The 15,304-nt window shown below is 35.7% G+C and overlaps 1 protein-coding gene across 1 annotated transcript in view; it reads left to right on the forward strand.

Moving 5' to 3' along the window:
* LOC103253145 (exocyst complex component 2-like) overlaps window positions 1-15,304 on the forward strand; it is a gene marked incomplete at its 3' end in the record, with an annotated part of 44,184 nt that overhangs the window by 22,752 nt on the left and 6,128 nt on the right. The window contains exon 7 of the mRNA XM_021709065.1: window positions 13,701-13,826. Within this exon, the coding sequence (XP_021564740.1) occupies window positions 13,701-13,826 (126 nt within the window). The remainder of the gene's footprint in view (window positions 1-13,700; window positions 13,827-15,304) is intronic.

Raw genomic sequence — 15,304 nt, forward strand, 5'->3', positions numbered from 1 at the left:
ACACGTGACGTGGGACCTAGTCTGGTTGAGAGGAAGAGCAAGGAAGCTTTCTAGAGGAGGCAGTGTCTCAACTGAACCTAAAGGATGGCTGTCAGGACTTCAGACACCTTGTGGGTACTCAGCAGATATCACCACTCTTCACCAAAGATTCCATAGTCACTGGGTACAGACAGGATAAAGGGTCTGACAAAGGTTTTCCCGTTGATGCTTATAGGAAACAATCTGAATACATAATATGGTATGGAACTATTTGTATTTCTGGGATGTGTGTGTAATTTATGAAGCCAACTATAGGCTTTTTAAAATTGGAAAAGTTCCAGAAAGTTTTATATATCTTGTCATACATTTACCTAGAATATCTGACAACCAATATTCTACCACTAATGGTCTGAATCTTTCTTGAAGATAGAAGAAACACACCTTTATTCTGTCTTCCCTGTCTTCTTTATGTTGTATATTACTGTATGTATTAATCCAAAAATCAGCATTTCTGGAAAAAAATAATGACAGAAGCTTGTAGGTAACTTACTTACTCTGAGCAAGCTTGTTGCAGAACTTGCTCATATCTTGTGAAATAATTAGAAGAATAGCTAGGTGGGGTGGCTCACGCCTGTAATTCCTGCACTTCAGGAGACTGAGTTTTGCTTGCGTCCAGGAGTTCAAGACCAGTCTAGACAACATAGCAAGACCCTGTCTCTACAAAAAAAAAAAAAATAGTTAGCTGGGCATGGTAGCACTCATCTGTAGTCCCAGCTATTTGTGAGACTGAAGCAAAAGTTTTGCCTGAACTCAGGAGATCAAGGCTGTGGTCAGCCTTGATTTTGTCACTACACTCCCGCCTGGGTGATAGATAGAGTGAGACTCCTCTTTTAAAAAAAGAATGAAATGGGTCTGTTCACTGGCAGTACACTTTATCTGAAGCTATGTCTATAAATGCCTTTTGATTGGAAAGTAAAACTGTAATACCTGACACCTCTTTGAACTTTACAATTTTCATGACAAAACAGCATACGTTTCCTAGACTTATAGATTTTATACATATGTTTGTATATATATATGTAGTTTCCTTTGACATCCAGAATATGATAACTGTTCTCTTTTTCATTGTCAGTAAATACTACTAATCCAAATATAGGTATTTCCACATATGAAAGCCTTTTAACTGGAAGATTGGTGTGGTGTTTTGATCTTAGATCAGAAGCCATTTTTATTATTTCACTTTGGAAAATTCTACGCATATTAAAAAGCAGAAAAGATAATGTAATAGTATCCCAAATACTCAACATAGCTTCAACAGTTAACACTTCATGAACAATCTCATTTTATCTGTAACATCCTCACCTCTTTCTTTTCCCATACTGTTCCTGGGTTATTTCAGTCCATTTTATCCATAATTAAATTAGTATCTAATTTTTAGAGATTAGGATTCTTTTTAAAAACTGTTACCAAAATACCATTATTAATACCTAAAATATTATCAATAATTTATTAATATCAAGTATTCTGTTAATTTTAAAAGTCAGAAGTAATTTAATTTCTCTAGTATCTTTCTAAACACATTGATACTATCACTTTTAAACCAGCTTATGCTTAGATATTTTTCTGTTGGTGATCATTACTGTATGAATATGTCATTGGACACATGTTAACTTTAGTATACACTTATCTACATTTATTTCTGCAGGTAATCTAATTATAGATAGTGTATGTATATGTAAATGTGCCTTTATCATACATTTGCTGGTAACAGACAAACTTTTATGTAATCTACAACTGTAGATTATTGGTGGACCCTCAATGGATATTTGATTGTCCTAATTATATGTAATATAAATATAAGGTAATATGGAGGTAGGTCTGCTAAATACTATTTAGAATTTCTATTGGATATCCACTCATTTTAGTTTTAGAAGAAACCTAAAAACATTTTAGTTTTAGAAGAAACCTGGGAAACTGTTTAGCTTAGTAGGTGACTTGAGATCTATTTTGCATGTGAGGAAGGTGTCTCAGAGAGGCTAGGGGATGGACACAAGTGCTCATATCCTGAATAGGGGCAGAACTAGCAAGTGCCTAGATTTCTCCCCAGACCCACCAGATTGTACTCCCTTCAGACTAGTGAGTTAAGGCAATGGTCATGCAACACCACCCTGTGTAACAATGTTGGTGCAAATATTTTATCAAGCAGAATTTCTGAATGTAATGTCAAAGCAGATCAGCATTTCACTGGCAAGTCAGGCTAGCTGGCATTTGGTGCCATGTGAAGAGTGGTGCCTGAAGCTAGCTGTGCTGGATGAACTACTTCTAAACTGTTACTTTTATGCTATTGGCTATACGTAGTGAATTCAACTAGGGACATTTTATGTAGACCTAATCACTAACCTCCAAAATTATATGTTCAGTATAAATAAATGCTCATTCTCTGAGAATGAGCAAATGAGCAAGTTAAGAAAATGGAGGCGAATGAGAAAGCATCCAGTTCTCTCAGGTTTCGCAGGATATAAGGATGTTCCTGGGGAGGTACACTGTGTCCCCACGAGAGCAGAAGGGACTTGTGGCGCTGAGGATGTTGGGAGGCAATGCCTACTGCCCTCAGCGGATGCCTCTTATTTCTTGATTTGGCCATATCTGTTTCTGATCTGACCCTTGTGCTCAGAGTACTTGCTTGCTTGGCACCTGCTGGTTTCCTTGAATTAATTGTAGCTAGTTCTCCACTGAAGGCTACCGCACTTGAAAAGGTAATGTACTATTCCAACATTAAGAAAGTGCTTCTAAACGATTTGCCCTGAAACACTGCCTGCATTTCATGTGTTACTTTGTTATAATTTTTTAAAAAGCTACCTTGTTTTTATTGGCATATTCTCAGGAACCTCATTCAAAATGAAAGCTTGTTGCATTCCAAATCTAAAGAAAGTGAGTTTTAAGACGTTCTTCTGTTGTAATACCTGTACTTGGACTGTTAACACTGGAGAACAGGAATGGTTATTAATGGTTTAAGTAACCCCACAGGCAGAACAGTAAGTACTAACTGAGACAGTTTTGTGAAATAAAGTACAGTTTTAAATGACTATAAATATTCAAATAGGAAAGTAATTCTTGGTGTCTTAAAACTGATCTTTAAGCATGAATCTAAGAAATCTGATTAACATATAACTGGTTTTTTTTTTTTTAAGTCTTTGCATAGTAGGGGTTGGGGGAGGTAGATGTTAATTACATTTGGCCCTGTGGTCTTCAGAGAAAATTTCCCATGCAGAGATGGTGACAGGTTTTCAGAAACAGCAGTACTACGTACAAAGCTGCCTTTTTCCAAGAAAGGTCCTTTTGATGATGAAGTATTTGGCAGCAGAGTTGGCCATAAGGTTGACATTCTTATGAGTCCTGCATGAGATTTTTCTCTAGACTCCAGTTTTGATAGTAATAATATACACCAATCCTGGCAGGTGGTGGTGCCCTCAGAGTATAGTACGAGGACATGGAACAGGCGTTACCATTACACCTTGCATGCACCTGGCCATTTACCACCAAACATTTTATACTCTGTTTCTGTGGCCAACTCTGTAGCCCAAATGTGATCTTTTCGGCTTTTCTAAGGGCAAAAAAGATGGGAGAACAAACAAACAAACAAAAAGAATGAAACTAAGGTTAACATTTTAAAATCTCATCTTGAAAACTTAAATACTGATGGAAGAGTTTGTTATCGTGTTTCCAGCCTGAGCCATTTTGTATCTGTTCCAAATATTCAAAGCGGCTCTGTGGATTGAATTGTTGTGCATGTTAAACTTTTACCACCTTATAAGAAGTGTCACTTGTCTTTTAAAATTCCTGTGAAATAGGTCCAAAATTAGACTAAGTCTTCAGGTTTCCTCCTGCCAGGAAAAACCTTCGGTTAACCCCCCACTGATATTCACAAACAGGATTTTTAAAAGTGGCCTTCAAAAGTGTTTTTTTCTTTGTTCTGAAAGTGAGTTCGAGCATAACTCTTAAATATATGTGCAGGCTGTGTGAAATAACTTGAGCATCAGGCTGCTTAGAGAGTAGTTAGCCTTTCTTTCAGATATGTATTTAATTAGAACATCTCAAATGACGTACTACAATTGAGGATCCAAGGGGAACATATAGAACAGCAGCCCCAGTTAAGTGAGCAGTTCATTCCTGAGGATAGTCATGGAACAGAGGGAGAGACAACTCTTACTGGCTAGGTTGTCCTTGAAAGTTTAGAGGCATTACGATAGTTACTCAAGGTCCACTTATGAGTGAGAACATGTGATACTCAGATCTTTGTTTCTATGAGAGATCACTCAGTATTATAAACTTCAATTCCAACCAGGTTGCTGCGGTGGCGGGAAACTATGGGGGGGCAGGGAAGGGACGGGAGGTGGAATTAACGGTAGTCAATATCTATCTGGAGATGGGGGGGCACAACCCATCAACAAGGGTACCTGCACAATGCTGGTACCCTTGTATACCTAACCCTTTGTATACCTAACCCTTAACTGTATACCTAACCTAACTGTATACCTAACCCTTACCTTTGTATACCTAACCCTTAACTGTACCCCACAATATTAAAATAAAAAAATATGTTAACAAAAAAGATAGTTTAGAGGTGCTGTGGCATACCCGAGGGACGTGTTTTGAGTCATCACTATGGTGGAGCTACTATAGAAGGAATAGAGGCTCTGCTAAGTAGCTACCCTTTTAATCATTTCAGACACACACTCACTTTTTTAAGTTACAGAAAGTCTGTATTTTCAGCACGATGCGTGCATAAATTGTTATTATGAATTATCTACAATTTTGTGAATTTACACAACATAACTAAACTATATTTTTCTTACGATTTAAAAATACATCTATGACCTTTACATACATATTTTATATAGTTTTTCTTAATTAATGGGGTTAATACTACATTTAATTCTGATATTACCAAAATGCAGGGTTAAGTAGACTTCTTCTATGCTAGATGAAATTGTAACCTGCGTTAGGAAACTATCAGCAAATTCATTGAATTTTCTGTGGAACTATAAAAATATGTCCATCGTTTAAAAAGTCAGTATAAGTGTATATTGACTTATATGCTGTATACTGTATACTAATACTAATGTATGCTAAATCTTTTAATAAAATTATAATTTTTATTTTAAAGTTGTTATAGTGAGGTTGTACATTAGGAAGCTTCATTTATGGAATTTATTTTCTAGAGATTTAAAAAAATAGTTCCCTTAATGTATGTGACAGTATGAACCTAGAATGATAGAGGCTGGTTTAAAAAGAAAAAAAGGAAAGGCACAATGCCTCAAGCACAGACGTGAGATACTAATTTGTGCTCCATCGTCTTCTCCCTGCAACTCATTCCTTCTGTGGATGGTATGTACCTGCTGGTGTGTGCCTGAAGGCGTGTGCCCATATGCAGTGGCCCTGGGCTACCTGCCCCCACTCCCCCGGGGGTGGGGAGGTTCAGTTGCTCATTTGTGCTTTTGCTTATTGTGACCATAGTCTTTATAAAATTGTCTTTAGAAGATGAAATTCTTAGTGGGGTTTTATTACCTGCTTCAAGACTTAGAAACTATATACTATGTAGGAGAAAGTAAATTCAGAAGAGGGCAGTGGAGGGAAAGTACCAGTTTATTATTGCAGTCAGAGTTATCTTCTACCAAAGCAATGGTCTGATTTTCCTTACCCTTTTGTCTCTTTTTTTCAGAAAGCGAGAGAGAGAGAGAGAGAGAGAAAACCCAAGTGATTTTTAGTATACTGCAAATTAGATTTCAAATGCATATTGTTAGAAATTATCACCATTATTTGTAAATAGTATTAAGTTTACATAAGCAGTTTTAATTACCAGAATGCATACAGGTTTTTACATAATGATTATAGATTTGTTTTAAAATGTAATTTGAAAAGACAATTTCACCCTCCAAATTAAAACTGAGACTAATAATACTAGTAATTTCAGCAGCTTTTTAAAAGTCAGTAACCTAGGACTTGAGAATTTGTTTTACTTTTGGCATAGTGTAGCATTCATTTGTGGATTCTGTTAGTAAAATAACTACAGTTGCATATCATAGGAAAGACTTGGATTAAGTTCTCTTTACTTGTTTCTTCTATTTTAGAATATTTTATTCAACTTACAATGAATGATCTATTTTTTATAGATCAGACAGGCTAAAATGGCTGTGTCAGAAGGATCTTTTCAATTTGTTATTGTAGCAGCTGGTTTTTCCATGGCTGTGGCTTACTGTACATCTGGAAGGAGACTTCTGGCAGCTGGGAGCCATTTCATGTCTGAACTTGTCCCCAGCTTAAGGAGAAAAAAGTTTTTGATGATGAATATCAAGGACACATTAAATGCTGTTACTTGGTAATTTAAAAATATTGATTCTTATATGTATTTAAATTCTGTACTGTCCTATCATTTTTTTAATAACTTTTTCTTATATACTCTAAGCATGTTTTCTCCATGTAGATCTATCTATATGTAATAGCTAAAAGATATAGGACTTTAATACAGACAGAAATGATTTTGTTTTAGTTATTTACTTATACAGCTCACTTATTACAAATATATGGTTCTTAGTCAGTGTTAGCTCATAAATGCTTCTTCAAAGTTCACACCTGTAGCTTTGCTTTTCATATACATTCCCTTTTTTGAACCATTGTTTTGAATGATGCTGAAATATACATTAGAAATATTGCCTGGAACCTGCTAAAGACTATCCAAAGTGGAGTGGGTGAGCAGGGGTTTGTTAGCTGTGACTCTTTGTTTAATCTGGATTAATAATCCCCTTTAAATTAAGGAAGTGTTCCTGTCAGAGCTTTAAAATACACACACACACACACACACACACACACACACACACACACAATCAGAAGATCAAAAAGAGCATTTTTTATCTGTTGACACAGGTCTCATTCGTATGGCATTTGTAATTCTGCCTTGATACCCCCACCCCCACCCCAGCTTTGGCATTGAAATTCTTCTGTGTGGCGTGGTTGAAAGGAATCCCATCCTGCCTGTGTCTGTGGAGGCTCCCAGCCGCGTGTTTGGTCAACAAGCAACAGTGGGTGGTCGGCTGCAGCACAGGACAAGGGCCTGCTGTGCGCAGGAAAATGTGTTCAAAGGTGTTTAAGGGCGGTGAGGAAGTCGGCCACCCTTCTGAGAGTCCGGGGGCTGCAGATCAGTGTTCCCCACACCATTGTAGACTGTGAGAAAACTTGCTGTGAGAGGCTGAAGGATGAGAAAATATAGTAAACTTATTCACCTGGCCCCACATCTGCAGGCTTCCCTTAAGAAGGGTCTCTTCTGCCCTTTATGTTGTATAGAGTCTGTTACAAAAATATTGACTGCTATTTTGCATTTAAAATCGAACAGACTTGCACAGCTTGAGTTGAATGGACTTAACTGATACATGATAAGGTTTCCTGGAAGTCTAACAGAATTCTAGGCATAATAATCATTTTTTAGGAAGTCTTCTTAAAGTCCTTATCAGTTTTTTGCAGTGTTGTAGGATTCAGATTTTAAGTTTTTGAGCTTTGTGGATGTTCTTTCCAGATCTGTAGCTTATAATAAAGCTGAAATCTTTATCTAGTAGAAACTTCACCATTGTTGGAAAAAAAAAATAGCAAATGTTTCAACTAGTTCATGGCAAATTGTGAGCGATTGACTATTTATTTTCTTTTAGAAAAGTAATACTTTTGATTATTTCTATACCAAGACTTTTATTCTCTTAGTGAAGTGACTTTTATTGAAAAGGCTCTTATTCTTTTAGTGATTGTTTCATTAATGTTCTGAATAACTTCTGCCACTTCTGAAAATAAGTTTTCCAACTATTTTTTCTCTTATTAAAATAAAATTTCTATTCTGTGCCTATATAGTGTTTCAAAAATAATTTTTTCTAATTTTATGTTTATTTATGATTTGTTAAATGTATCTGCGTACACAACAATGGGAAAATAATTCCTTTTGAGAAAGTTGCTAGCATATGTTATAGAAGCTTTATTTAATTGGAAAAAGTAAAAATGTTGACTTTTGACTTCCAGTAATTAACTTCATTGTGTCTTGATTTTTTTAAGTGGTTAATGGATTTTTTTCCTTCCAGGTTGCTTCTTTCAAGCATTTGTAGATAACATATGTATCTTTTATTGGTTATATTGGTAAAATTGTAACTCAAACACCAGTGTGTGGAAGTTTAAAAATATAGCTAGACCCCAGGAATATTTACTCCTGGAATTTTGTTTGTACCATTTTTCTTACAAATGTCACATCAAATTTTAGAACTAGAAATACTGTAGTGATTCCTCATGTTATTGGGTTATATGCCTACTTGCAATTCTCCAGAGTAATCGTCAACCTGTAGTTATTTCTCAAGTAACTTTGACAGATTACAGCCAAATCGTTTTTATCTTATAAACACTTACTCATTTGAGTGTATCTGTTGGTTACTGTGCTTAAATGGCCAAGCTGTGAAGTCAGTAACAACTCTTACAACTATTATACAATTCTGATAGAGTTTTCAATTTTCTTTGGTTACCTTTAATATTTTTGTGATGCAATTTCCTTTTAAAGCACAAACTTTTTATTTATCTAAAATGGTAACACCACTGATCAGTCTCCTGAACATGGGAAGAATAAGCATCTTTTCCATTTTGTTTTTAGTGGTGATTTGAAGTTTCAGATTTAAACTTTGAATCATAGCATCTGAATTTTACAACTAAAAAAGACTTTAAAAGCTGCATAGTTTAAGGCCAATTTTTACAGGTATATTTTACAGCATAGGTCTATGACCCTGTGAGTTGCTGTGGAACCCCATATCAATTGCGTAACCATGAGAATCCCTAATAGAATTAATCTCTGCTCCAATTTTAAGTATAGGGAAGAATTCATTAGTATTTGCCCAAATGAAGACATAAAGTTACAAACTTTTCATTGAGGCTGGAAATAATAACGTCTTACTTGACAAAAGGCTTTTTAAAATTTTCTGTCCAGAAAAAAATCCTAGGAACAGTTCATTTCTAGAGAAAATACACTGCCAAGGATAAAAATGACCTCTCCACACATATTAATGCAGTATTAACTTTAAAAGGACAAAGTTAAACACAATTTTACAAAAACTTTAGTGTCTGTCACCTGTAAAGTTTCCACTGCAAGCTAGCATTCTAAAGAAATATTGCAGTTGTGTGTCTGCAGTTGAACACTGTCCTCCTTAGGATCTCAGGGGGAAAGTAGCTGAGGTTTTCAGTAAAAATATCGTAAGTAACATCATTTTCAGTTGCATATAATCTGCAGATCAATAAGTGCATGATACAATGAAACTTCATAATAGTTTTACTATATTCTTTTTTAGAACTACATGCTTTATATAATCTGTATATTTCTTTTAAACACATCAAGAGATATTGATGATATGTGCTAAAACAATAAAGAGAAAGTAGGCTGACTTGTGAAATATTTAAAATGTTTTGCTGATTTTATATCTTATAGAAATTATATTCTTTTCATCTTTTTTGTTCTTTTATAGTAGTGCTTACTTATCAAAACCACTTTATATTTGTAATACTGTGAGCTGGAAATATTAAGTTATACAATTTAAGTTTTAAAAGACTGTCAGAATTGTCAATTTTTTTTTTACTCTTTATAGTAAAATGTTTTCATTACTTTTTTCATCGGAGCATATTTCTGATTTCCTGTAAAATGACTAATTTTTTTGACAAAAAAACGCAAAATGTTGAGGAGGGAAATTCATTTCTTTTTTTTTTTTTTTTTGAGTTGGAGTCTCACTCTGTCGCCCGGACTGGAGTGCAGGGTGGAGTGCAGTGGCCACTCCGCGGCCACCGCAGCCTAGACCTGCTGGGCTCCGGCGATCCTTCCACCTCAGCCTTCCGAGTAGCCGGAACTACAGGCGCGCGCTACCACGCCCGGCTGACTTTTTGATTTATTGTAGAGATGAGGTCTCACTGCCCAGGTGGGTCTCGAACCCGCGGGCTCAGGCAATCCACTCACCTCAGCTTCCCAAAGGCGCGGGATTACAGGCTGAGCCACCGAGCCCGGTTTATTTCTTCATTTCTTTCCACCATTTGGTTTGCTGGGCTAATGCACTTGAGTGCAGCTGTGAAGCGCCACCTTGGCTAATGCATTTATGTGCAGCTGTGAAGCGCCACCTTCTGGTCACTCGGCAAATGTACGTTTCACAAATGTATTCCAGATGCTGATTAGTCCTGAAGGACATGTACTGTCCTAGCTCCCTTCTGCTGTGTTATACTCGCTGGTAATGCTAGATTGCTAATTAAGATATTAGTTCATGTTTAACTTTTTTTCCAGATATCATAGAAAATTGATGATGTGGTTTCTAATAGAACAAAAGCATATTCTTTATACAGTTTCTGTTATTAAAGGAAAAAGGTAAATCAATCTTTTAACCGTTTCAAGATTCAAGGTTTACTTAAACTATACAAATAATTTAATATTAAACCATTTAAATTAAAGTTGTAAAATTGCCATCTATGGAGAGAAAACTTTTTCTGAGGAACTATTTAAGCAATTGTATTATTTGCAGGAATAGTATATAGTATACTTTCGGAAAGCTAGAAAGTATTTCCTTCTTAGTCATGAATTTATAGTCCTGAAACCTTCGAGAGTAAGTAAGATGTAACATTTTAAATTAAAGCATTCTCTTCCTGTACCTTTTAAATATACATGCTAATGTAAATTATACATAAATAAATACATACATAAATATATTTTAGTATGATGCTAAGCTTGGACCCTTTATTTTCCTTCTAAAGTATGTCAGAAAATTTACATTTTGATATGAATTTTCCGAATTCTGCAATTAATAGCACTGGCAACTATGTAAACTTTTTTTGCTTTTTTTTTAATTTTAAAGATGGGTATAATTCGGATTGGGTACACAGGTGGTTATTGTACAGGTAAAGTTTGGACCTCCCTTTGGTTCCCACTTTGCCTGATTTGAGATCAGTTACCCTTATTGATGTTATGTGTCCCTATTCCCAACCCTGGCAGTTTCCCTTTCTTACAGTATTACAGTAAATGTTCAGGGTCTTCTTATGAGTGAGAGCATGTGGTACTCAGTTTTTTGTTTCTGTGTAACTTTAAAGGAAAATGTCATAAGTTATTAACACTTCTACACACAAACTTCTTTGCTATAGAAAAAAAAAATCAGTCACCAGAAATATTGTTCCTTCATTGTTTGTATGTTTTTTACTCAATATGACATGTCTTTTGTTGTTGTAACATATTGGATTATACAAGTCTTTTTATCTTAGATGTAATATTTTCCAAAGTAGAAATGCTTGCACAAAACTTATTTACCACAATAGCTAAAACATAGTGTCTTCAAAAAAATTGTATGCCACTAAAAAATCTGTTTGAATGATCTAGTTTCTACTTCTATAAAATCTACCAGGTAGAATTTGTTAGGGTCTAAGGAAATAGCTGATACTGCATCACATACAATGGTGCGTGATAGGAGGACCCATGGAGTAAAGCCATCTGTGATCACACAATCACTATTTAAAGTCTCTGCTTAACATTTGTACTATATTTTTACTGTTTATTTGTTTATTGTTTTATTTTCTACCTCTACTACCAGAGTGTAAACACCTTGAAAGAAGGGCCTTATCTGTTGTTCATCAACATGTCCCCAGGGTCTACTACTCCTGGCACATGAAAGGTGCTCAGTAAATACTTGTTAAATGTTATTGAATACCTACACCAATGTTTTATCAGTGGCACAAAATTATTTTAATTTATAAATGTATTTAACCTTTAGCCTTAAAAATAAGTCCATAGACTTTTAATATACAATTAAGTTATAAAATAGGGAATACAATTTTTAGTGAATTATTCACCAAATAATTTAGTATCAGTTACTTATTATATATTGAGGGACTTATTTATGGAAGGTCCAATGACTTTTTGGAAAATTCAGAGATAAGCTATTTGGGTCTTATCCCTGAGAAGATGGTAGTCTGTCATGAAGATAGACAGTACATAATGGTTAATGAACAACAGAAGTAGAATGTGAAGTCAATCAAATATGTGCATTATAACTGCTGTCAGGGGCAGAAAAGTGCCAGATAGCACTTTAGAGAGACAGCAGTAAGAAGAAACTTTGTATAATAGTTATAATTTGCAACATTGAAGTCTTCAGGATGTGGGTTAAATGGGTGGAGAAGAAAGATGGAGATCTTTCAGGTGGAGAGGTAACAAATAAGGCAGGAAAATGTTAGATGCATTTTTGTAAGAGAATAAGTGTCCTGTGCACAGGACTGTAAATGCTGTGTAAATGTCCGTTGAATTCAGTTTATTTTGAAGATCTTTGAACGCTCCCTACAGACTGACCAGGCAAATGTTACTACTTCAAGCCAACGTCCTTACTAACTCCTTCAGCAATATAGGATTCTGTTTCTAATGGCTGTTGAGATCCATTTTAGAAAAAGTATTTCCTGACTCTCAGCATAATTTGGGTTGGAAAACATTTATGTAGACTTTATCCTTAAGGTTTTTTAAAAGACTTCTGAGATAAGAATCAAAAAATTTGTATTGAAGTGTGAGATTACTCTAGGACAATAAAGACACTTTCTTGACAGTGGTAACATGTTTTATCTTCTGGAATATTAACAGTATGAGGTGAAAAAGATCCAAACTAGGTGGCTGGCATCAGGAATAGAAATAAGGTATCAAATCTCACATACCAAAGAAATAAATGATAAAATTTGGGGATTTGAATGTAAATGGTGGCAGTAAGGGAGAAGACAGAGATGATTTATGCTATAGAAATTTATATTGATTCTGTTAAAAGAAACAGAGGAATCAGAATTCCATGACTTCCTTTCCGAGTGCTAAAAGTTGTTTTGCAAAATGTGATTTTTTCCCTAATTTTTATGTTTATAGCATTCCTTCCCTACCCCAAGTTTTGCTGAACTTGGAGTTATTTTTAAAATTTATTAATCTATTTACAGAAAAAAATTTTGAGTCGGAGTCTCTGCCACCCAGGCATGCTCCCAGCTACTGCAGCCTTACCCTCCTGGGCTCAGGTGATCCTTCTGCCTCAGCCTCCTGAGTAACTGGGAACTACAGGCACATGCTACCACACCTCACTAATTTTTTGATTTATTTGTAAAGCTGAGGTCTTGCTGTGTTGTCTAGGCTGGTGTAGAACTCCTAGTCTCAAGTAGTTCTCCTGCCTTAGCCTTCTAAAATGCTGCCATTACAGGTATGAACCACCATGCCTGGCCAAGAGAAAATATTTTTTTTTTTTTTTTTTTTGAGTTGGAGTCTCACTCTGTCACCCAGACTGGAGTGAAGTGGCCGCTCCCGGCCACTGCAGCCTCGCCTGCTGGGCTCTGGCGATCCTTCCGCCTCAGCCTTCCAAGTAGCCGGAATTACAGGCGCACGCTACCACGCCCGGCTGATTTTTTGATTTATTGTAGAGATGAGGTCTCGCTGCCCAGGCGGGTCTCGAACCCGCGGGCTCAGGCAATCCACTCACCTCAGCCTCCCAAAGGCGCGGGATTACAGGCTGAGCCACCGAGCCCGGCTGAGAAAATATTTTTGATATTGCTTAATAAATGCTTTATTAGATATGGAACAATTATGCAAGTAGTAGCCTCCAAGAAGCTGTCTGTTGCCTCACTAAGTAAGAATATGCAGAGCATATAGAAATATGTTCTTTCTTTCCCAGGTGCCCCAGGCCTGCACAGTCCCATGTTGGATCTCGAGAACGATATGCGTCCCTCACCGTTGGGCCAGCTTAGCCAGACAGCATCCCTGAAGAGGGGCAGCAGCTTTCAGTCTGGTCGAGATGACAGTAGGTATTTCCCCACTCCCACTAGGTCTTTTTAAATTTGTACTTGTATACTTCCAAAAATTCTTCTCTTGGAAAATTTCAAAATTGTTTTACTGATGCTATTACCAACTGTCATCTTTTTTGCTTATTAAAATAACTATCCAGTAATTAAACTTAAATACTGAAAATATATATTACATTTTACATTAAAGAAATGCCATTTGTTTTTTAAGTAAGTCATGGTATGGTTTATTCAAGATATTTAATTAAAGTCTAGTATGTTTTTTCTGTGAATTTTTTTTAACGCCACAGAAAAATTTCTATGAGAAAGTCAAGATTAAAGTTTCACAAATGTAATTTCTGTAGTCAATATGCCTTTTTTGATGAAATCTAAACTTTAGTTTGGAAAGATTGTTAATTCACCATAAATTGATTACTAATAATTTTTTCAAAGATAAAGAATTTAAAGTTGTAACTGTTGCATTTCTTAACTTTCTGAGTTGGCTGTTTACCTATTGTCTATTTACCTGTATGTGATACAAAATATATTGGATATAATGCGCTTGTGTACCAAACTAGATATAATCATTCACTAATCATTTATAGTCTCAGTAACAGGTGTCAGAAATTCAAATAGAGTAATAGAAATACCTTCTATGTAATTTAAAAGCCTCTAAAGTTATTTTAAAGTGTTTTTATAATATTCTTACAAATATTGGAGTAGGGAATTTTTGTAAGGTCTTCTTAATAAATATGGAGCCTATCATAAGAGCACCTTAGAATTAGATTGTTCATTTGTACTAGATGCAGTGCTTCTATAACTGTTGCATTCTCTCTTGTCGTGTTCCCATTCCCTACCCAGCCCACCTCGCATTAGTATCAACAATGACAGGCCAGAATTGTGTACCTTTACATCTGTGCTACAGGGTCTGACATGGAGCCCACTAAACAGATACAGTCAGAGCCTGACTCTGTAGTACAGCCTACTTGAAGTTTTTTTTTTCCAATTTTTTATTTTAACTTACAGAGCGTGGAAAAGAGATGTTCCTTTTCTTAATTAGTAGGACAACATATCAGATCTAATAACCTCCATCCCACTCTTTGCCTATCTTCATGTAATTTACTGCCACCACTTATCAAATTAACATTAGCCCAGTTAGAAACTGCACTTGAAGTTGACAATAAATAAATTGCATCATCTTGAATAGTTCCGATTTATTCCGCCTGAGTTTGCCAGGCCGCTTGGTAAAATAGACTTGGGATTTGAAACTATTGTATCAAATTTTGGAAATAGTCATTAGATTTGGAAATTTTTCAGCCATGATTTTCTCACATCTTTTTCTGCTTGGCATCCTTCTCTGGGACTTTGATTGCATGTATGTGACACCAGGAGATTCCATAGATGCTGAGGCTTGTTATTTTCCCCCTACTTTTCCCCTTGATGCTTCATTATACCGTCACCTACTGTGCTTCCACCTTTTATGATCTCTTTACTCCAA

The sequence above is a fragment of the Carlito syrichta genome, unplaced genomic scaffold, assembly GCF_000164805.1.
Source record: "Carlito syrichta isolate Samal-C Ts95f unplaced genomic scaffold, Tarsius_syrichta-2.0.1 Scaffold66807, whole genome shotgun sequence".
NCBI classification, from domain to species: domain Eukaryota; kingdom Metazoa; phylum Chordata; class Mammalia; order Primates; family Tarsiidae; genus Carlito; species Carlito syrichta.